The sequence below is a fragment of the Eptatretus burgeri genome, chromosome 7 (genome assembly GCF_056783735.1).
Source record: "Eptatretus burgeri isolate ZD-2024b chromosome 7, Ebu_testis_v1, whole genome shotgun sequence".
NCBI lineage: Eukaryota > Metazoa > Chordata > Myxini > Myxiniformes > Myxinidae > Eptatretus > Eptatretus burgeri.
Window position 1 is genome coordinate 2,924,949 of NC_140967.1, and position 22,267 is coordinate 2,947,215.

Genomic DNA, 22,267 nt, shown 5'->3' on the forward strand with positions numbered 1-22,267 from the left:
CGTCGTCATCGCCGCTGGGACATTCGTCGTCATCGCCGTGACATTCGTCGTCATCGCCAGGACATCCGTCGTCGTCGCCGGGACATTCGTCATCGCCGCTGGGACATTCGTCGTCGTCACCGCCGCCGGGAGATTCGTCGTCTCCGCCGGGAGATTCGTCGTCGTCGTCGTCGCCTCCGCCAGCAGATTCATCGTCGTCGTCGCTGCCGCCAGGAGATTCGTCGTCGCCAGATTTGCTACCACCTCCAGCAACAAAATTCATCACCACCACCACCACCAACAATCGCACCACAGCCACCAAGTTTTCTTGACTCAACCACAGTTGTTATTGTCAAACCTGACCCCCAAAATGCACACACTGTCTGTCTCTTCAGGTCCATGTGCGTGTGACTGTGTGTTTCCTAGGGCTGTCTGCGGCGACAGGATGCAGAGCTATCTTTCTTCCTGCGCCGCCTCAGCGAGCATTTAAGTGGCCTACGCTACAACGGCCCCATGGAAAGGTCTATGGGCACCAAGGACCCTGATAGCAGACCGAGCTCCGGTGAGGTCTGGGCATCCAGAGCGGGTGCGCTCCCGGCGTGTCCCCGTAAAACCTCCCTGCACTCACCATTCTGTATATAAATACTCTTTACACACTCTTGCAGCCATTAAATCGTTGAATGAATGTTCTCCCGCACTGTTTCTCATTAATTTATCTTGCACTGTTTTTTGCAGCTTTTCTCCATGTGGATTATTCTCTTTTCTTTTCTGAATCTGTCTTTACCCAATTATGAATTTTAAATAAACTTGGGATCCATTGTTTGAATGGCAGTGCCAAGCGATGATGGTGGTCACCATGGTCAAATTGGTGCTCCTCTTTGACAGGTTATTACGATCTGAGTGAGGGTTCACTTTCAAATTCCTGCAACTCGTTGTTCAGTGATTGCCTGTCAGGATCTCACTCGAGCCTGGGCTCGTACTCTGCTCGTGGACGCCCTCCTGTCGGTCCCTCGTCACCCGAAGGCCGCGGTGTTTCCACAGCTCGGCTGAACCCCTGGGCCGTTACTGCACCCCATACTTGTGAAACGCTTTCCTCAGGTAAGACTCCCAAAGCCCCTTCAAAGCTGTGGTTCCAATACCTCGGGAATCCCAGGGCCCCGCAAAGTCAGGGTTCCGATAGCAGCGTGGCGTTGTGTTTTCATTGCCGGTGATTCGAACGGTTCATGTGTTTCAGACTGTCCGTTGATCGGTCCCATTCATTGTTTGTCCTTTTTGTTCGCGTTCAATTTTACTGCAGTGGGCTCGGGGATTCGCGTTCGCACACCTCAATTATTTTGGTTTCGTGTTCATAACACCTCAATGAAACCTAACACAAGTGTGCAAACACGATGCGTTGCATTAAGTAACTCTATATATGTGATGTATCACGAGTCGAAAGATTATCGTTGCACTGCGGTAGTTGTGTCTGATAACCATAACTGGGTGATTTTAATAAAAGGTAAAATTTGGATTCCACAGAGATGACTCTCTCTCTCCCTCTCCCTCTCCGCTGTTACAAAATAATCTTCAATTGGTACGTCCTTTGGTTTGTTGTGATCATTCACAGCGAGGTTTATGCGTTACAATTAATTGTTCTTGAGGGTTTGGACGGGTGAACATCTTTTGTTTTTATTTGTAGTATCGTGCTGTTTGTAGCTTCAAAGTTTTTCTGGTGATTTTGATGTCCATCTGCTGTGTAGTAAGCCCTTTGTTCGTCAGTGCAACTGGTCTCGTGACGTGGCATATCCGTGGAAGCACCCATTCGCTGGGCTGGCGGGATAGTTCACAAGTGTCACACTCGCTTTTGACTTTGGCTGTGTTCTCTTCTCGACAAAACTATAACCTCTCTGATCGGTGCTGCGCAGGCCGTGTTGCATCCTAAAGTGTGCTAACGCTCGGATGGCCGTTAAGTCTGTCTGCCGGCATTGATTGCTGGTAAACGGTAAATATCCCATGCCGCATTTCCCAAAGAGCAGGCCAACGTCTCTGGCACCTGGATAAATTTCCATCCTGATTTTCAGGGGGCACTGCATCAGTGGCATATTCGCCCTCCCAGGAATTGTGCAACTGGCATTTACGTGCTACACACGAATGAATGAATGAAAATCCTTTCACTGATTGACTGTGTTGTAGAAATGGCTCTAGTTCCACCGGTGTGTCGTGAACCAAGATGGAAAACGCTGGTGAAAGTGCCCCGTGGGATGAGGAGGGGTGGGTGTAGTGGGGGGGGAGGGGTGGCGGTAACCCTTTAACCTGTCGAGCAGATGCAGTTCACCACATCGCGGTTCACATAGAGCTGAAGACCTTAATCTTGAAATATTATTTCATCATCTTTGTGAATATTTACATATAATGTTTCAAAAGTGGATGGTTTGAACTGTTGCATATTCTGTTGTTGGTGTTGTTGTTGGTGATTAAGAATGTATGAACCACCCTTGTGTTTCCCAACATCTTTATTCTTTGTTTCTACTTTTTCACAATTCTCTTTATTCATTCTAATTTTTGCTTTTCCACTCTATTCCTCTCTTTCGTTATCTATCTGTCTAAGGAGAAGTGAATTATTGCAGAAATTTTTCTGTAAGGCTCACCTGGCTGCACCTGGAAGGGGTTTTGAGGGTTGTGGAGTAGCGGCTGACACCCGAATTCGATCTAGGTTCCTCCTGATGACTCCATCTTCGCTATTTACTTCTTCGGGTTCCTTCTTAGTCTTCCGTTTGATTGCGTATCAAAGAACAACAAGATTGCTCGATCGTGTTTACACCTCCGATCTTGCTGTACATTTTCTCGTATAATCTCCCAATCAGAAGGCCCACTGAGCTCGATACGTCATTTTTCTTCGCGAAGTATTTTTCGATAAGGGCCGCATGCTTGGAACTTGTATAAATAGCAGAATCCGTGTCCTACTACCCGCCACTTTCAATTTTCCTTCGATCCTCTCCCTGCCTCCTATCACAACGCGACACACTCCTCTACTCTTCCTGGTCTCCCATCATCTTTCTATTTTTCTGGACTGTGATGCAGTTTACCCTTGCACATTCGGCCAGGAATTTGGAATCTGGCCAGGTGGCCTGCACGCAATGGCCCACTCTTCATCAAAAGGTACCGCAGAATCTTTCAACACCCGCCAGCTAATGCTTCCAGACGGGAAGCCAGCCTGACGTCAATCTGGGATGGACAACGCACTCCCGATACCCTGCATACGAAGTGCCAGATCAACAGTTTATAGTCTGCTCGAGAATCGAGGCCAGATTGGACAGGTGCACTACATCTGCACCGCTCCGTCCGACCAACCGCTGATGCACGCATTTTTTGCGGGCAAATATTTTTGTTGGTGAAGAAGATGCTTGTGACGTTCATCATCCAGTCGTGTTATCCAGAGCTGAAAATGACCTCATGACGGCAAATCACTCGTGCAGAGAGCAAGCACTCGCTGCGTATGCTGCGTGTTAATGAAATAATTTATTTTGAATTTTTTAAATTTATTTTTGACCACTCACCTAATGCTCTGTGTTTTTGGCTTTTCTCTTGTTTGTAATCGGCTTTTACTCCAGTGGTTTTTGGTTTCGTTTCGATGTTGCAGTCACCGAGTTGACTTCCGAGTTAGCTTTACTTTAATGGCGATGATGTGGGAATGATATGGTGACATGTTACCGTGTTAATAGGAACTTGGATCACAGTGTCTGAATCTCAATCAAAATAGTCACCTGATCTCTTCGGGAAAGTTTGGTGAACTTGACATGTGAACCCAATGACAAAATCTCACCTTCGTGTACATCTCCCTCTGAGTTTGCCATTTTTTAGCCGCGTCTCGCGTAGCGAACGCTGGCTCTAAGAGAGCTCCGCCTTCTTCTTCTTCTTCTTCTTCTTCTTCTTCTTCTTCTTCTTCTTCTTCTTCTTCTTCTTCTTCTTCTTCTTCTTCTTCTTCTTCTTCTTCTTCTTCTTCTTCTTCTGACAAAACCTTTAGGACTCGGCTCTTTTATATACAGGATCCGGATCTCCTTAAATACTAAACACCTCTACACATCCTCACATTAAGGGTGCCTTTTGAGAGCGTCTATCATGAACTTTTAAATATATTCGGACATTTGCTTTAAAGTTTCGAAAAGTTCACGTTACTATTTAATGATTATTCTATTTAATGTGTAGTTATTTCGTAAATACACGATTCTCTTCTCATGAAGGAGCCTCCATGACGGCTCTCGTTCTTCTTCTTCTTGTGAAGACAAAACCTTTAGGATGCGGCTCTTGGACACATTTGTCCTTGTCTTAACAATCTCTTCCCTAATTATGCTGAAAAGCTCTGATTGGGCAGAGGATTTTGGGTTTCATGATCCAGATCGATGGTTTACTTGGCTACTTGAGCACAGACCCCTTTTGATTACTGTAAAAATGTGTGGATGGATATTGAGGAGTGTGGGGGGGGGGGGATCAAGAGTCCAGGGGGCCCAAATTGCCACTACAATTGAGGGTATTCAACAGAATACAGTCCAAAGCCATGCTTTCAAACTGTCCCTCATACATGCAAGCCCAAAATGAGGTGATGCCCACTTTTTACAGGTCCTTCAGTAGTCACAACAATTTGTAAACATATATATCACTGGTAGATATAAACTTGGCCCAGTACTTCAGTGTTAGTTGCTTCCCATCACAGCAGCAGAAGCATTTATCCAGCTTCACAAAGGCTGCAGGAACCGGAGTGCTCCTTCAGGCTCCCAGACAAACACTGCGAGCTCTTGATTGGATTCTGTAGACTTCCCTCCCCCCTGCCGTTTAATCCTTGACATCACCAAAGGCTGGGCTACCAGAGTCGAGGTGTGAACGGTTAAAGACTTTCGATAAAAGACTTTCCTGACGTGTTCCCCATCATGTACCGGATATGCCTCAAATTAAATTGAGGCCTTTTGTACATTTGGCACCCTGCTGGCTTATGTGGGGATCTCAAGTTAACATTTTTTCAAAAGTAGTTCCGAAGAAGACTCTCTTCTTCCTCTTCCTCTTCCTCTTCCTCTTCCTCTTCCTCTTCCTCTTCCTCTTCTTCTTTTTCCACCATTATCCCACCTGTCTTGTGTGGTCGGCTGGGGGAAGCTTGGCCCGAGTCTTCACGAACCGGGTGACCACGCCTGACGTTCGAGTTAGAGGAGGAATTCAGAATTTGTTCGTGGTGCTGGCGATAGCTCGCCTACTCTTCGTGAAGGACACCATGGGATCTTTAACGTCTAACAACGAATGCTGGCAGATGGGACACCCGTTTTAATGTCCATCCGAGGGACAGCACACATTGACGAATCGCCATGCCTGTGAAACACCAGGATGACATTTTATAGCTGGGTCGAGATTAAAACCCAGGTTAGACAGCTTGGAGTGAAGTGTGCGTACCTCTCGTCTAGACCATCCTGTCAGCCCCTTACCATTGACTGTCACTGATATGTCATTAATATTTTACTCATCCGTGAAAACAACCAATCTAGACTTTGTTGCTGAGGATTTTAATTCCCATGTTTGGGAACATTACTCAATCTTGTGGATATCAGTTTGCAGTTTTTTAGATCCTCGTAGTGGATCTCTGAGTCTTACTCACGTTGTTGTTCTTGTGGACTTTTTTGTTTCACAGCCTACGGTTTTCATCGAAACTTCCTGAAACTTGGCATATATATTTAAAAATACCCTGCGCAGACAGTAACCATCTCCGATTTTGAAAATTCCTCATAGAAAAAAAGTTATGACGTCAAAATATCTCCGCTAATGGAAATCGCCTAAAAAATTATCTCCGAAACTAGGTAAGCATTTTGAATTCTGTTTGCGGGAATCGAACAGGGCATTAGCAGAGATGAATTACCACACATATGATACATCACTATGACATCATATCAATTTTTATGACGTCATTCCTATTTTTTGACATTTTTTGTTTCACAACCCAGAGTTTTCATCGGATCTTCGTGAAACTTGCCATGTATATGCAGAAAGCCCACACGCAGACAGTAACCATCTCTGATTTTGGAAATTCTTCCTAGAAAAAAAGTTGACGTCATAATATCGCCGCTAATGGAAATCGCCTATACCATTATCTCGGAAACTAGGCAAGCTGTTTGGATTTTGTTTGCGGGAATCAAGCCGGGCATTAGCACAGATAATTTATCGCAAACCTGATACATTACAATGACGTCATATTCGTTTTTATGACGTCATCATTAAGAGGACGAGGATCTTGGCTCATTCGAGCTTGTTCCTCTCTGAATCCGCAGTGCAATGACGTCACCAGGCAAGGCAATCTTACGATGAAACCAGCAGTGAAGGCCTACATGACTAATCGTAATGGTGAAGTGTTGGACGTGTATAACTGCCTTGTGGGATTCCATTCTTGGTTTGAATGATGGGGGATGAGACTTGGCTTATTCTCCTCTGAAGGGTTCTATTGAACCAAAATAATAATCTCCCCCTAATAAATAATAATAATAATCTCAAAGCCACCAGAACAGGTTTCCTTTGATCCCTAATTGGTGAATCTTAAAAAGGAAACCTTCCTTCCAAATGTTGTCATAATCCTTTATAATGTCAATAAATACTCCGAGCAGCGAGGACTCGTGGTTGTTAAAAGATTTCCTGATGTTATCAGTTAATATGATCAATTTGGTACTCGTACCATGTCTTTTTCCTCATCCCACTGTAAGATTTGTTCAAGAGGTTATTCATTTTCTTCTCAATAAATAAACCCAGCCGTTCCTGACCATCCTCTGCATCGTCGGACCGAGTGTGATCATGACAGGAAGTTGGATTTGTACCTTTTCTTTTTCAACATTAACAATTGGGATAACTATGGAGTGTTTCCAGTCAGAGGGGTCTCTTGGTGATGACCAAAGCATGTTAAATCGTTTGAGATTAAACTTAACACTTCATCATTCATGTGCTCAAACATTACTCTGCGAGTTAAATTATCTGGGGGTGGGGGTATGGGAGAGGAGGCCATATTTGTTTTCTGAATAAGGTATTTTAACATATTCAAGTTAATGAAGTGAGTAGTCTTAGTTTAGCGCAGAGATGATGTCTTTGTTTTGTTTCACAAATTGTTCGTTATATGACCCTTAAACCCATTATCATTAATAGAGTCCATGGTAACAGAAGATAACCATTACCCCCTCCTCCTCCTCTTCCTCCTTCAACTCCCCCTGTGCTTTATCCTTAAAAATGTGTAAATGCTCTTCTTCATATCCATTTATGGCATCTTCCATTAATAGGGTTCACATATTACTCTTTTTAAGATTGGCCTTCCTTTCCCAAGTAGCTTACATTCCTCATTCCACCAGGGAACTTCAATTTTCCAGTTAATTGAGCAACAAACAGGAAGTTTCTTTCATGAGCAATAGTGTTTCGAGTTTTAACTGGATTAGTAGTATTCTTTTCATCAATAAGTGCTTCCTTTACCAACTTAAAATATCGATTGGAAAAGCAACCACAATCAGCCTTTCAGACGTCCCAAGTGGATGATCGGTCCAGCTCATCAAAGTCTCTTTCCAATTTAACATTTGTGGTAATCGACAAACGGTCACTACCGAGACTATATTCATGGACGATCCATTCACATCTTGTAGCGATCTTCAAGACACCATTTTTTACCTCCACCACAGAAGGAGGATGGAGGTTATGTTTATCACCCCTGTTTGTTTGTCCGTCTGTGAGCACGATATCTCAAAAAGTTATGGACTGATTCGGGCGAAACTTGGTGGACAGGTTGGGTGTGTGACGAGGATGAATTAATTCAGTTTTGGTGAAGATCCGAATCTGAGAATGCTTGAGTGATTACTCACCGTTGAGAGATGGCACCAAAACAAAATATACATCACGATATCTCAAAAAGTTATGGACGGATTATGACAAAACTAGGTGAGTGAGTTGAGTAGGTGACGAGAACGAGCTGATTCGATTTTGTTTTAGGTCCAGATGCATATCCGGCCTGTCCGTGCGATACAAAACGTGAACTGTTCAGCCTGGCAGAGGTACGAGTGAGTGCTGTTCTCGTTGTTTGTGGTTTTTTTTTTTTCAATCCCAAACAATACTATGGTGATTACATTTGCTATACTTTTACAATACCCCTTCACAATTCTTTAACCCTTTGTCCCCCACCTGCCCCGCCCTGATTAAGTTAGTGGTTGACAAGGGTTGTAAAAGGTGATAACTCATCCTTCCCTTCCACCAAAATTTTTTTTAATGATGTTTAATTTGAGGTCTGGATTTGAATCTATTTCCATGAAGGGAATACCTCTGTACCATGTCTAATAAGAATACCACGTGCACATCCATTCCTGCTTACTTTTTCCCAATGGATAAATGTATAACCAGAATAGCACTCGATCGAGCGCATACCTCCGCCAAGCTGAACAGTTAACGTTTTGTATCCCTCCAATAGGACCTGAACCAAAATCTAATCGACTTGCTCTTGTCACCTACACAACTCATCCATCTAATTTTGAAATAACTCATCCACAACTTTTTGACACATCATGCTATGTATCGTTTTTGGCCCTATCTTTCACTGGTGAAGAATCACTTTAAAAAAAAAACATTTAAAAACTCTTCTCAGGATCCAGATTCAGATCTTCACCAAAATGGAATTGATTCATCCTTGTCTCGCACCCAACCTGTCCATCATGTTTCGCCCGAATCAGTCCATAACTTTTTGAGATATCCTGTTCACAAAAAACAGACAGGGGTGAAAATATAACCTTCATCCACCTTCGATGGTAGAGGGACCGGTAGAGGGACCGGTCTCAACTGGTAGAGGGACATATCCAGGAATTTGAAAATGCTTGTGGCTTTTCAGCAAGATTTCTTGAAGACGTATGATATCAGGTTTGGAAATCAAATCACTGATTAACCTTTTCAATTTGGATCCATGTTCAGCCGAAGATTTTGTATGCCTTTAAATCACAGATTATTATTCCGTGGATGAGTCTCGAGATCGTATGGGATCTATCCCACGACCTCTCCCTGTGTTATTAAAAATATAATTAATCTCAATGAAAGAAATGTTTTTTGGCTGCAGAGGAAATTGTAGTTATTAATTTCCTTTTTGCGTGACCTGTACAATTTACAACCTCAATAATAAAACGAATTCACGCCATTTTAATAATCATATCTGCATAACTAGTTCCATCCTCTGTTCGGCATTCCTGACCTTTAGTTACCTTCGCCACCGAAGGTGGATGGAGGTTATGTTTTCACCCTGTCTGTTTGTTACTTGGCTCACAAAAACAGAAAATGCTCACGTCGACATCTGGAGGAGATGCCCGAACAGACAGGAAGTGGAGGAGTCTAACCAATGACAAAACCACTAGAATGGCCTTTTCTCACCACAACTCACATATTTGCCTTAAATGGAGAAAACTACTCCGTGTAACCTTCGCACTCATTTGTTAGTGCCACACCACATGTATTCTTCATTCGTTCTATTTTCTACCGGATTTGAAAAGTTGTTGTAACACAGAAGGCATTGCATTTGTGTGGCGGGTGAGTCGTTGCTGTCAGATCGTGTGGTAATCGCCATTATGGGACTCTGTCGTATTACTATACAAACCTAAGATGGATATAATTTGTATTGTATTATATTATATTCCATGCAGAGCATGTTTACTACCAATTCTCTCATCAGACTAATCTAATACAAACTCCAAACTTCCCTTATTGTCACACGTCACTCTATCTTTTTACTTGGCGAAAAAATTTTTTTTGCCAAGTATGTTGGTCTGTAGCGTTTGTCTGTCTGTCTGTCTGTCTGTCTGTCTGTCTGTCTGTCTGTCTGTCGGTTTGTAACACAATTTTTGCCCACAGTTTTCATTCAAGCAATCGTTCTGAAATTTTTGGTGTATGTAGTTGCCTGGCCAACGACAGCAACGCTTAATTTTGGTGAAGATCCAAATCCAGATCTGGATCTGAGAATTTTCAGTGATTCTGCACCATTGAGAGATACAGCCACAAACTATATGTAGCACAATATCTGAGAAGGTTATGCATGGATTTCGCAGAAACTTCGTGGATCGTTTGATGTATGACAAGGACAAATTGATTTGATTTTGGTGAAGATCCGAATCCAGGTATAAATACTTTTTTTAAAGTGATTCTTCACCCTTAAGAGATATCGCATGATATCTCTAAAAGTTATGGACGAGTTATGACAAAACTAGGTGAAAGAGTTGGTTGGGTGACAAGAACTAGCTGATTTGATTTTGGTTAAGGTCCGGATTCAGATCTGACCTATCGGTGGGATACACAATGTAAACTATTCAGCTTGGTGGAGGTATGCACTCTACTGAGTGCCGTTCTGCTTCGCCAAGTGTCACTGGGTGATTTTTTTTTTCTCTCTCTGTCTTTCTGTGCATTACCTTACATCTTGAGACCCAGCACATTGTAGAATCACCAAACTTGGCAGACATATTTGGGGGGTGGGGGAGGGGGGGTCTTTGTAATGTCCTATGTGATCACAAACAATGGGTGCGGGGGTTTCTCTATATCAGGGTCTAGTTAATCACATCAGTCCTATGGATTACAGTGCTCCCAAACATAGCTTGCATAATGAGGGACCCATTGGATGTCAAAAAAAAAGATGAAAACTTAATTTACTAGCTTTTATACATTTTCCAAGTAGGGATGGGAAGGAGTCGATCTGTGTCATGGCTTGATTGATCACCACTGAACTTGGTAGGGATATTGTGGCCCAATGGGGGGTTAATAATGATAAAGAAAAGTTATTAGCTTTGATACCTTTAAAGACTTAAGGGGGTGGGGAGGGATTTGGAAGAGGTAGAAGGGTAATCCATTTAATGCTGTATTTTTTTTATTATTTTTTGTCACCAAACGTTTCTAGGTAAGTATAGGCCACATGGTGAGTAGAATAAGTGGGGAAGGGGTTGGGAAAGAGATGTGGGGTTGTTGTCTTGAGAACATTGGGGGCATAGCACGTGGATTCCCTTGGTGCTTGGCACTTGTTATACATCATTGGCCTTAGCAATAAAGCAAAGTGTGGGAAGTGTTGCATTTGTCCTGTTAACACTTATATTAGTTGTTTATTGCATCACATGCCATGTATGGTTATACTGGGGCCTTACCTTCACTGCCCATGCAACACGAAGCTGCTTCCAATTTATATGCAGTATTGATTTCCCTGTTCATCAGATCAGGTTTTCTTCTTCAGGCTTGGTATTCCCATGAGACTCCAATGTAACCCACAGGTGTTGTTTTCTTCCCTATGGGTGGTAAAGGGGTGTAAATGGAAAATGATGATGGTGCAGGTTACAAGGTGTCTTTTGAGAATGTTGTTGCAGTCAGACACTCAAACATGAAAAGAAATGGTCATTGTGGACAATGAGTATCTTATGCTGTTTGAATACCACAATTATCCCCTCCCATGTTCTGCTAGAAGGATTTTATCCATAATAATAACAAGCTGCACAATACCCCCCTCTCACCCCACTCCCCATCCTTGTGATGAAACAAATGATTAATAACACCTGTCCAGACTACTCAAAGTTTGGACTTATTGAGGACATTGGTTTACTGTTCGGTTGTTGCATGTCCTTTCCAAATGTTCTTCTGTCTCTAACCAGCGGAACTCGGGTTGTCTCATCCAATGACGTATTAGCAACTTTTCTACGACTGATAAATATCCACAAATGACTACAGCAACCAAGTTACGCACACTGCCCTTTACTGTCCTCGTTATAATGCATATTTTACTTTATCCTCCTAAAAATGTATGTGTTATTTTATCCTGGTAATAATGTATATTTTATTTTATCCTGGTTATCATGTATATTTTATTTTATCCTGGAAGTAATGTATATTTTATTTTGTCCTGGTTATAATGTATATTTTATTTTATCCTGGTTATAATGTATATTTTATTTTATCCTGGTCATAATTTATTATATTAATACGCTAAGCCATATTTTGTGGACATATCTCCTCCGAAACTGCCGGACGGTGTCGCCACTTTCGACATGCGGGTGCTCTGTGGTCTAATGTACAGCATAAGCTATGTGAGATCGCTCCAGATGGACAGGTTTGAGAATTTTTGGCGATTTTCTAATTTTCACATTCGTTTGCATGGCGACGTGTGACGTCACCGTTGAGAGGCGTAATGCCACTCCTAGAAAACAGCGTCTGCAATGTAAAACTCTCTTCTGCACATGCTGATTACCTCAGAAGGTGCATTTGACACAAAAAATGTAACAAGAAACATTGTATATAAAGAAATTCTATAAATCACAATGTGAACACTGGATATATTGACATCCTAACAAACCCCCACTTTAGAAACCGCGCGGAGCGCGGGTTTGGCTAGTGTATATTTTATTTTATTCTGGTAATGTATATTTTATTTTATCCAGGTAATGATGCATATTTTATTTTATCCTGGAATTGTATATTTTATTTTATCTGGGTAATGTATATTTTATTTCATCCAGGTAATGATGTATATTTTATTTTATCCTGGTAATAATGTATATTTTATTTTATCTTCATTATAATGTATATTTCATTTTGTCTTCAAAATAATGTATATTTTATTTTGGCCTGGTAATAATGCATATTTTATTTTATCCTGGTAATAATGTATATTTTATTTTATCCTGGTAATAATGTATATTTTATTTTAACCTGGTTAAAATGTATATTTTATTTTACCCTTAATGTATGTTTTATTTTATCCTGGTAATAATGTATATTTTATTCTATCCTGGTTATAATGTATATTTTATTTTATCCTGGTAATAATGTATATTTTATTTTAACCTGGTTAAAATGTATATTTTATTTTACCCTTAATGTATGTTTTATTTTATCCTGGTAATAATGTATATTTTGTTTTATCCTGGTTATAATGTTTGCTTTATTTTGTCCTGATTATAATATATTTTGTCCTGATTATTTTAACTTCATTATAATGTATCATTTTATCCTGGTAATAATGTATACTTTATTTTATCTTCATTATAATGTATATTTTATTTTATCTTCATTATAATGTTTCTTTTATTTTATCCTGATTATAATGTATATTATATTTTATCCTGGTAAAAATGTATCTTTTCTTTTATCCTTGTTATAATGTATATTATATTTTATACAGGTAAAAATGTATATTTTATTTTAACCTCATTATAGTGTATATTTTATTTTATCCTGGTTATAATGTATATTTTATTTTATCCAGGTAATGATGCATATTTTATTTTATCCTGGAATTGTATATTTTATTTTATCTGGGTAATGTATATTTTATTTCATCCAGGTAATGATGTATATTTTATTTTATCCTGGTAATAATGTATATTTTATTTTATCTTCATTATAATGTATATTTCATTTTGTCTTCAAAATAATGTATATTTTATTTTGGCCTGGTAATAATGCATATTTTATTTTATCCTGGTAATAATGTATATTTTATTTTATCCTGGTAATAATGTATATTTTATTTTAACCTGGTTAAAATGTATATTTTATTTTACCCTTAATGTATGTTTTATTTTATCCCGGTAATAATGTATATTTTATTCTATCCTGGTTATAATGTATATTTTATTTTATCCTGGTAATAATGTATATTTTATTTTATCCTGGTAATAATGTATATTTTATTTTATCCTGGTAATAATGTATATTTTATTTTAACCTGGTTAAAATGTATATTTTATTTTACCCTTAATGTATGTTTTATTTTATCCTGGTAATAATGTATATTTTGTTTTATCCTGGTTATAATGTTTGCTTTATTTTGTCCTGATTATAATATATTTTGTCCTGATTATTTTAACTTCATTATAATGTATCATTTTATCCTGGTAATAATGTATACTTTATTTTATCTTCATTATAATGTATATTTTATTTTATCTTCATTATAATGTTTCTTTTATTTTATCCTGATTATAATGTATATTATATTTTATCCTGGTAAAAATGTATCTTTTCTTTTATCCTTGTTATAATGTATATTATATTTTATACAGGTAAAAATGTATATTTTATTTTAACCTCATTATAGTGTATATTTTATTTTATCCTGGTTATAATGTATATTTTATTTTATCCTGGTTGTAATGTATATTATATATTTTTTCCTGGTTATAATGTATATTTTATTTTATCCTGGTTATAATGCATTTTTTATTTTGTCCTGATTATAATGTATATTTTATTTTATCTTCATTATAATGTATATTTTATTTTATCTTCATTATAATGTATATTTTATTTTATCCTGGTTATAAATATATTATTTTATCCTGATTAAAATGTATATTATATTTTATCCTGATTAAAATGTATATTATATTTTATCCTGGTAAAAATGTATCTTTTCTTTTATCCTTGTTATAATGTATATTATATTTTATCCTGGTTATAATGTATATTTTATTTTATCCTGGTTGTAATGTATATTATATTTTTTCCTGGTTATAATGTATATTATATTTTATCCAGGTAATAATGTATATTTTATTTTATCCTCGTTATAATGTATATTATATTTTATCCTCGTTATAATGAATATTATATTTTATCCTGGTAATAATATATATTTTATTTTAATTCTGGTTATAATGTATATTCTATTTTATCCTGGTAATAATGTATATTATATTTTATCTTCATAATAGTGTATTTTATTTTATCTTATTATAATGTATTTTTGCGGGCTGGGTTCCGGCGGAGCGACCGCTAGGTGGGGGAAGTCACGTCGTCTCCCACCAGTCTCCCGGAATTGTAGGCCGTCGCTCACGGATAATTCTGAGGCGGCGGGTCGCTTAACCGACAGTGGACGCCAATACCTACACCGCTAGGCGTAGGGTCTTTTTGTCTAGAACCAATTTACCTAATTAACCACGCGGCGTCGTCTACCGGGGAACCACACCCTCGGTACGCCTTGCCCGATCCGGATCACTCTACCAACTCCGGATCGGATGCAGTCGAGCGGAACTACCAAGAACGTACCGGCTAGAATGAACAGATTATCGGGGATAAAGACCCGGCTAAACTCAGATCCGAACCATGCTGGACCAATGAAGGAAAAGACGAAAACGAACTGGGAACATTTCTACGAAAATTTATTTACAATAAAGCGAGGAAAGTTATGTGGTACAGGTAACAGGTTTATTGGGGTATTATGCAGGGGAAGATGAGAGAGATGTAGTGCGACAATTTTACAGTAACTTATAAAGCAGACTTGTCGTGAGAATAATACAGGCAAGATTTACAAGGTTCGAATAACTTGTACAGTTTCTACTTAATGGACTGGTGCCACACACCTGGACAAAATAAACCCAGTTGAATGGCAAAGGACTTTTGCAGCCAGGGAGGGAGGGAGTTGAGGTCGCAGTCCTCGGTACCTGAGTTCCGGGGAAAAGGAATGCTCCATGGTGCGGCACCTGTCAATGGTCGTGCAGCTCGGTCCACGGCCGCCCGCATGGAGACCATGTCGGCAAAGGACCCCGGGTCGAGTATTGCGGAGTCCAAGGCAGGGATCAGGGCTTCCTGCTTTCTTTCGCTACCAGCCGACGAACTGTCTCACTCCAACGCTCCTCACTCCAACGCTCCTCACTCCAACGCTCCTCACTCCAACGCTCCTCACTCCAACGCTCCTCACTCCAACGCTCCTCACTCCAACGCTCCTCACTCCAACGCTCTTTACTCCAATGCTCTTGACTCCAATGCTCTCTCGACGAACTCTCTCAGTCCCCCAACGCTCCTCAACCGACGAACTGTCTCAGCACACTTCATAATTTATTGATCTCCCTCAGCGGGGAGGGGCCTTGGTGAAGCTGACGTCACTGTCTGCCTAGATTGGATGGGGATTCCATGGGTCCGCTCTTTCTGGTCGGGTTTTCGGCCATACCGGGAAGCCCGCCCACTCCACACGTGCGGACTCGCCAAAAAGGAACTACTGCAAGAGGATTTTGAACGTGTGGAGGAGGAACGTGTGAAGGAAATCCCACTGGGGTAGGATTTCTTCGATCCTTCCCTTGACGGTATCGTTTGATAAAGAGATTTGGGAAAGCTTGTTTGCACTATCCTTCCCCAGAACGAGCTCTGCTGCACGCAGTACACTTGGTTTTATGAGAGTCTCTCCGATGTTATGGATCTTTTTGCTCTTTGTAATCAACATGGCGATCTCATAGGAAGCCTCAACAACCTTTGAAGTCTGTTGCCGAAATGCTCCACTGCTGTCCATCTTTGCTTGCTTCAAGGACTGCCTTTTTGTGTCAAAGAATGCCTTGGATTTGGCAGCTGAGCAGGATGCAGTCTTCAAGCGGCATTTCAAGCGTGTGGGCCGCATGACATCATTGCTCAGAGTCTTGTAGCATATTACCCACTGGGGTCCCTCTGCATCACCCTTTTGGAGGGACACAAATCCAAATCGAATATATTCCTCACGATACTTCCGCTTTTTGCACTCATTGCGAATGATTTAGTTTGAAATGGGTACTGCAAATCTGTGAAAAATTAATTTTAATATTTAAATTAAAATATAAATTTTAATATTAAATTTAAATAAATGTTAAATTTTAATATTAATTTTAATTCAGAAAATGGTAGGCCGAGTAGCGAATAGAAAACGAAAATTATTAAAGGCGATACTTTTGTTTTTTACTTTTGTTCATCACGATATCATGCAAACACTTGTTAGGAGAATTCCAAAAATAATTGGAGAAATTCCTACTTATTTTTCTCCGGGTTTGCACCCCCTCTTGAAATTACTCATGCCCCCAGGTTAAGAGCCAATGCTGTAGAAAGTCGACACCCACTTTCAAATTTTTCACCTTTTGTTGCCTTATATCCTGGAATGAAATTACATTAAATCAGATTTTTTTATTTTTTTTTTACACCTTTATTTATACATCATAACCCACAATTTCCAAGTGAAAAACAAATTCTACAAATTTCAGAAAATTTATTAAAAATACAAAACTAGAATATCTTGGTCAGATAAGTGTCCACCTCACTGAGTTAATACTTGGTGGAAGCACCTTTGACAACAATTGCAGCTGTGAGTCTGTTGGGTTAGCTCTCTACCAACTTTACACACCTTGATTGGGCAATATTTTCCCATTCTTCTGTACAAAACTGTTCAAGCCCAATGAAGTTGTGTGGAGAGCGTTGATGGACAGCAATCTTCAAGTCATGCCACAGATTTTCGCTTGGATTTAGATCGGGGCTCTGACTGGGCCAACTCAAGGACATTTATCTTTTTGTTCCTTAGCCACTCCAATGTAGCTTTGGCTGTGTTCTTTGGGTTGTTGTCATGCTGAAAGGTGAACTTCCATCCCAATTTCAGCTTTTTGGCAGAGGGCAGCAGGTTTGCCTCCAGGATTTTTCTGTACTTTGCTCCATCCATTTTCCCTTCTGTCTTGACAAGTGCCCTAGTCCCTGCTGATGAGAAACATCCCCATAACATGATGCTGCCACCACCATACTTCACAGTAGGGATGGTGTTATTTGGGTGATGTGATGTGCTGTGTTGGGTTTGCATCCTCATTATAATTTATTTTGTGCTGTTTTGTGTGCAAACGCGAACTATACGTGGTGAAGGAATAGAGGAAGCACTCACTCTTCAGGTTCTAGTTATCATTTTGATGTTTGAACTTTACAAGTCTTTATTTATTTAATTATTTTTTATTATTCTCTTTTATTCCCCAACATTTTGTTTTGTTCATCTTTTGGGAAGGCTCGATCTTATGATGTATAATTTCAGCACTCATTGTCCCTCTTGTTTCCTCCTGTCTTCAAAATGTGACAACTGAGGTTCCTTCATTGACTGGTCAATCTATGTAATCTCGTTTGTATAAACCCAACGTACAGTATGTGAGTTGATTGATTTTGCAACAAGTAAATTTAATATTGTTTTGAGAAGGGACCTGATAGTCAATTTGGAGATTACAGAGGGTTAGTTATTTATTATACCTCCACTGACGAAGTCACCGGTGGCATTATGTTTTTGGGTCATCCGTACGTACGTATGTACGTCCATGCTAATTTTCTCTCCTTTCTCTGCAACCGCTTATCCAATTGACCCAATTTTCACCAGAGGTGTGACTACTCATGTAGAATGTTTTAATGATAATTATGACATCATAGGTCACGTAGTGTGGCAGCCATGTTGGAAAACAGGAAAATCTTTGGACCTCTAGCTCCAAAACTGCTCCATGGAAATAAAATGAAACTTGGTAGATGTGAAGTACTCCGCATGTGAGAAAAGTGTGATTTTTTTATTTTATTGTCATAGGTGGCTTCTTTATGATGTCATAATTTCATACATTGAACGCTTTATCCAATCAGTATGAAAATTTTTAGGTTCTTGGGCTAAATTATGAGGGAAAAAATTGATGACATCATCGGTCATGGATTTTGGCAGCTTTTTTAAATTATTATTTTTTAAACATAAAAACCTTCAAAAATCTTCTCTGAAACGGCTGAACAGATTGAGGTGAAACTAGAGGTATGATCGCTTATCCATGAGGAACAAAAAGTTCTGCACCTATGACATATGGCACATGGTTTGGCAGCCATATTGGTTTACCTGAAAACCTTTAAAAATCATTCTCCAGAACGGCTGGACAGATCAAGGGGAAACTTCACATCTTGTTCCCCAGGCCTTGTGGATACCAGGGTGTTCACGAATATAATTAATAGGTCGCATGGTCTGGCAGCAATATTGGGTTGAAAGAATATATATATATATATATATATATATATATATATATATATATATATATATATATATATATATATATATATATATATATTTTAATTTCTCCTGAACTGCTTCATCAATCGATGTGAAATGTCACAATTATGATCTACGAGTCTTGGGGAATATATGTTTTAAACTTCAACCTGATCGAATGCATGGTCTCCATCACTGTTCCATCCATCCATCCACTGGGACCATACTCTATGCAGAGCGTTGGTGCTGCCTAAGCAGTCTCCTTGGCTATTGGACACAATCCTGGATGGGTCGCCACTCCGACACAGTGTACCAGCGAGCTGGCACTCATTTTGCTGACCTCAGAAGGATGACAGGCAGTCAACCCCACCTGGTATTAATTCAACAGCAGAGTGGGATTTGAACTTAGGATCCTAGTATCTCAAGTCCACCTCCCTAACCATTAAGCCAACACTAGGCATATATGCATAGTCTGGCAGCTGGAATTATTTTATTTTGTCTTTGAGCAAAGCCGTAGTAAGCTTACCTTTGTCACACTTTGAAGCATACCGTTTGGTTTGGCCTGTTGGTTTTTGTTTTGGCCTGTTTGTTCCTCCCACTGTTTACAATACTGAGATCCCAGGTTCAAATCCCATACAATATGTTGACATTGAATACTAATCTCCTTGTAATTTATGTTAAAAGCAAACTGTCTCCTAATCTCCTGCTATTACGTGTAATTTTGTTCTCCAGTTTTTGAACATGACTCGATACATAGTTAAACTATGCATTTAAAATGCAAAATGCTCAAAGTTGATCTGTGTATGAAGTGCTATTGTTTTTCCATTAAATGTCCATACATTGTTTTTGGTATTTGTGTTGATTGATGTTAACATGACTGGTCTGATTGATGTAAATTCATTATTAAAAGGAGGCATCCCTCCAATTCGTTATTCCTGAAAACGTACGCACAGCATCATCACATCATCACATCATCGTATTCCCGTGTGAGACGTATCCGCAGTGTCGTATTTCTTAGGGTTGTCAATCCACTTGGTAACCGTATTTTAACTCAAGAAGTTACAAAATAAACCTTTACATTATATCTTTAAGCCAAATGGTAGCTTAATTCCCCCCCCTTGCTTTGCAGGTGAGCTGGATCGTGATGAAAACAGCAATGCGTGCAGAGAGAGCTGCCCTGTACCTTGCTCACGATCCCTGGACATGCTCAGTGCTTGGCTGCCCATTGGTCAAGCTCGCTACCGCTACGACCTGATATCCAGGGATGGAAGTGATCTCTACCACTACCCAAGCCCCTTGCATGCCGTGGCGATCCAAAGCCCACTGTTCCTGCTCTCATCTGGAAGTGCAGACCCTGTAGGGTCCACCAGTGAAAGCCTATGCCCTCCCATTTATGCTCACAACAAAAGCTCCAGTGGGCAGCATAGGGATAGTTCCACTACTAAGGGATTAAAAGTTCCGAGCACCACTCTGGGAAAGGCCAACGTGGCTGAGAAGTTAAGTGATTACATATGCAGCCTAATAGACCGTAGAAGGCTGGTGGGGATAGAAAAAGGAGAATCGGCTGAGGGGTTTAATCCCGGCCCGAGCTTGCCCATCACAAATGGCCGCCTCAGGCCCAAAGTTTGTGAAGGTGCTTTATTCTTGCAAGTAGGAACACCAATCACAGAGGACACCAACAATGGCAACGTGTTGAAGAATAGTGGTAGACAGCCAAATTCAGAACAAGCTTTGCCTGTGGTTGCAGTTTTGCCTCGCTGTTCACTTGTCATCGGTGACCAATGTACAGAGAACGTTCAACAAGAAAAGGTGAGGATCCCTTTACAAAAGCAACACCTGGAGCAACCCAAATTGGTGGCTAATATTTCCCCATTGAGAATGGAGTCTTTGCAGAAGGAGCCTGTGAAGCATCCTCATGTTGATCCCGCAACTACAGAAATGGCCCATTACACAGTGAAGAGACCAGTCAAAGCAATAAAGCCTCGTGCATCACTGGCACGCATCGACGAGCTCCCGGCATATCCTGATGCCATTCGGCCAATAAAGGACACTCGTGTGGTGGTGGGGAGACGACGCCAAGAGAAATCTCCTGACCCCATTTCCCGTGTGAAGCCGTTGCATAAGCTTGACAAAACATCCGCTCACAAGCCGCTCCTTGTGACTGTGCAGCCACGAACTGAGGTGAGACCAGGACGTAACGGGAAAAAGGTCAAACCTTTGGCTTGCAGTAGGTCTCACTGCAGTAGCATAGAGAGTGTGGAAAGTAAGAGGAAAGGCCTCAAGGCATGTGGCAATGGAGCGGCCAGAAGAGGTCTTTCAGAGGTGAAGCCACCATCTGTCCCAGTACGAGGTGCCTATAGAGAGGAGAAAGGCAGCAGGAGGGATGAAAAAAGGACACCGTGCATGGAGGCGTGTTGCAACGAGGTCAGGATGAAGACTGAGAGAAGATCCAAAGTGGGTCCAGTGGCAGGCCACAAGATCTGGCGAAGGCCTCCAGGTAAAAGGATGTGCAGGGCTATTTCTCGAAACGCTGGGCACAATAGGCGTGTGCTCCTCATGCACAGACCTCGTGTGTCTGCGTACGGAGAGAGCGATTCGGAGCTGTCGGAGTTCTCGGCCGAATGCGAATCGCTTTTTCACGGTACGGTATTGGACACGAGCGACGGCGAGACGAGCGACTTTACGACCAACCGCTTTGGCGATGGGGAATCGAGCACCATCGAGGGGCACGGGTGGGAAAGTCCCGATCAAGGCAGCGACTGGGAATCGACCGACAGTCCTTGTAGTGCAGTTAACGGACAAAGTTCAGCTCCAGATCCGGGACGGGTCGATTGCGAAAAGAACTCCGTGGCCAATGTGTGCCGTATCAAAGCTTCACGCTCCCTGAAGAAAAAGATGCTCCACTTTCGTTCCGGTTCACTCAAGGTTATCACAACAGTTTAACGATTTTAACTTCTTCAATGAACGAAGTTTTCTGGATTGTTTATTATTATTATTATTTTTTTTGTATTTGACGCTTTTCGACTTTTTAATTTTAAATAATTTTGTACACTTTTTACTTGCATTTTGCACATCCTTCATTTTAGTCTTCTTTAACTGCACAGTTTCAAACATGTTTGGATTTTTTTATATTTTAATCTTTTACTTTGACTTGGAAAGCAAAACAATCTGCTTTGTTAACTTGACAATCTTATTTAAAGGGTTTTATTTCTTTGTGTATTTAATTTTGCATGATTTGCATTGTTTTAAAACGTGTTGTGTACCATAAATGTAAATAGATGTATCTTTTTTTTTTAATAAACGTGTTTTTGCCATGATGAAAGCTCAAATAAATGTTTTCTCCCAATGTGCCTTCGGCGAGTTATTATTTTTGTAGACTCGTCAAAACTTATTCGGCAGGAATGGAAAGAGTTGTGAGAGATCTTGTGGGACCACCTGGGTCTCCTGGACCAATCAGAAATCTTTGTTCAATCCCACACCGGTAGGCCTTGGTAAACAAGGAGATTCTCCACAGGTGTTCCATTGGTG

At 40.4% G+C, this 22,267-nt stretch overlaps 1 protein-coding gene and 1 long non-coding RNA gene across 5 annotated transcripts in view; one reads left to right on the forward strand and one right to left on the reverse strand.

Moving 5' to 3' along the window:
- LOC147022560 (dapper homolog 1-like) overlaps nucleotides 1–22,078 on the forward strand; it is a 24,842-nt gene extending 2,764 nt beyond the window's left edge. The window contains exons 2-4 of one of the 2 annotated variants that reach the window (XM_085887248.1): nucleotides 406–565; nucleotides 865–1,077; nucleotides 19,869–22,078. In XM_085887248.1, the coding sequence (XP_085743374.1) occupies nucleotides 406–565; nucleotides 865–1,077; nucleotides 19,869–21,682 (2,187 nt within the window). In that variant the 3' untranslated portion in view covers nucleotides 21,683–22,078. The remainder of the gene's footprint in view (nucleotides 1–405; nucleotides 566–864; nucleotides 1,078–19,868) is intronic. The other variant, XM_085887249.1, reaches the window with a different exon arrangement.
- Nucleotides 1–22,267, reverse strand: part of LOC147022559 (uncharacterized) — a 202,283-nt gene that overhangs the window by 13,798 nt on the left and 166,218 nt on the right. For 2 of the 3 annotated variants that reach the window (XR_015059788.1, XR_015059786.1), the window contains one exon: nucleotides 11,118–11,255. This is a non-coding gene — a long non-coding RNA (uncharacterized LOC147022559). Of the gene's footprint in view, nucleotides 1–10,951; nucleotides 11,256–22,267 lie in introns of those variants that run through there. The other variant, XR_015059787.1, reaches the window with a different exon arrangement.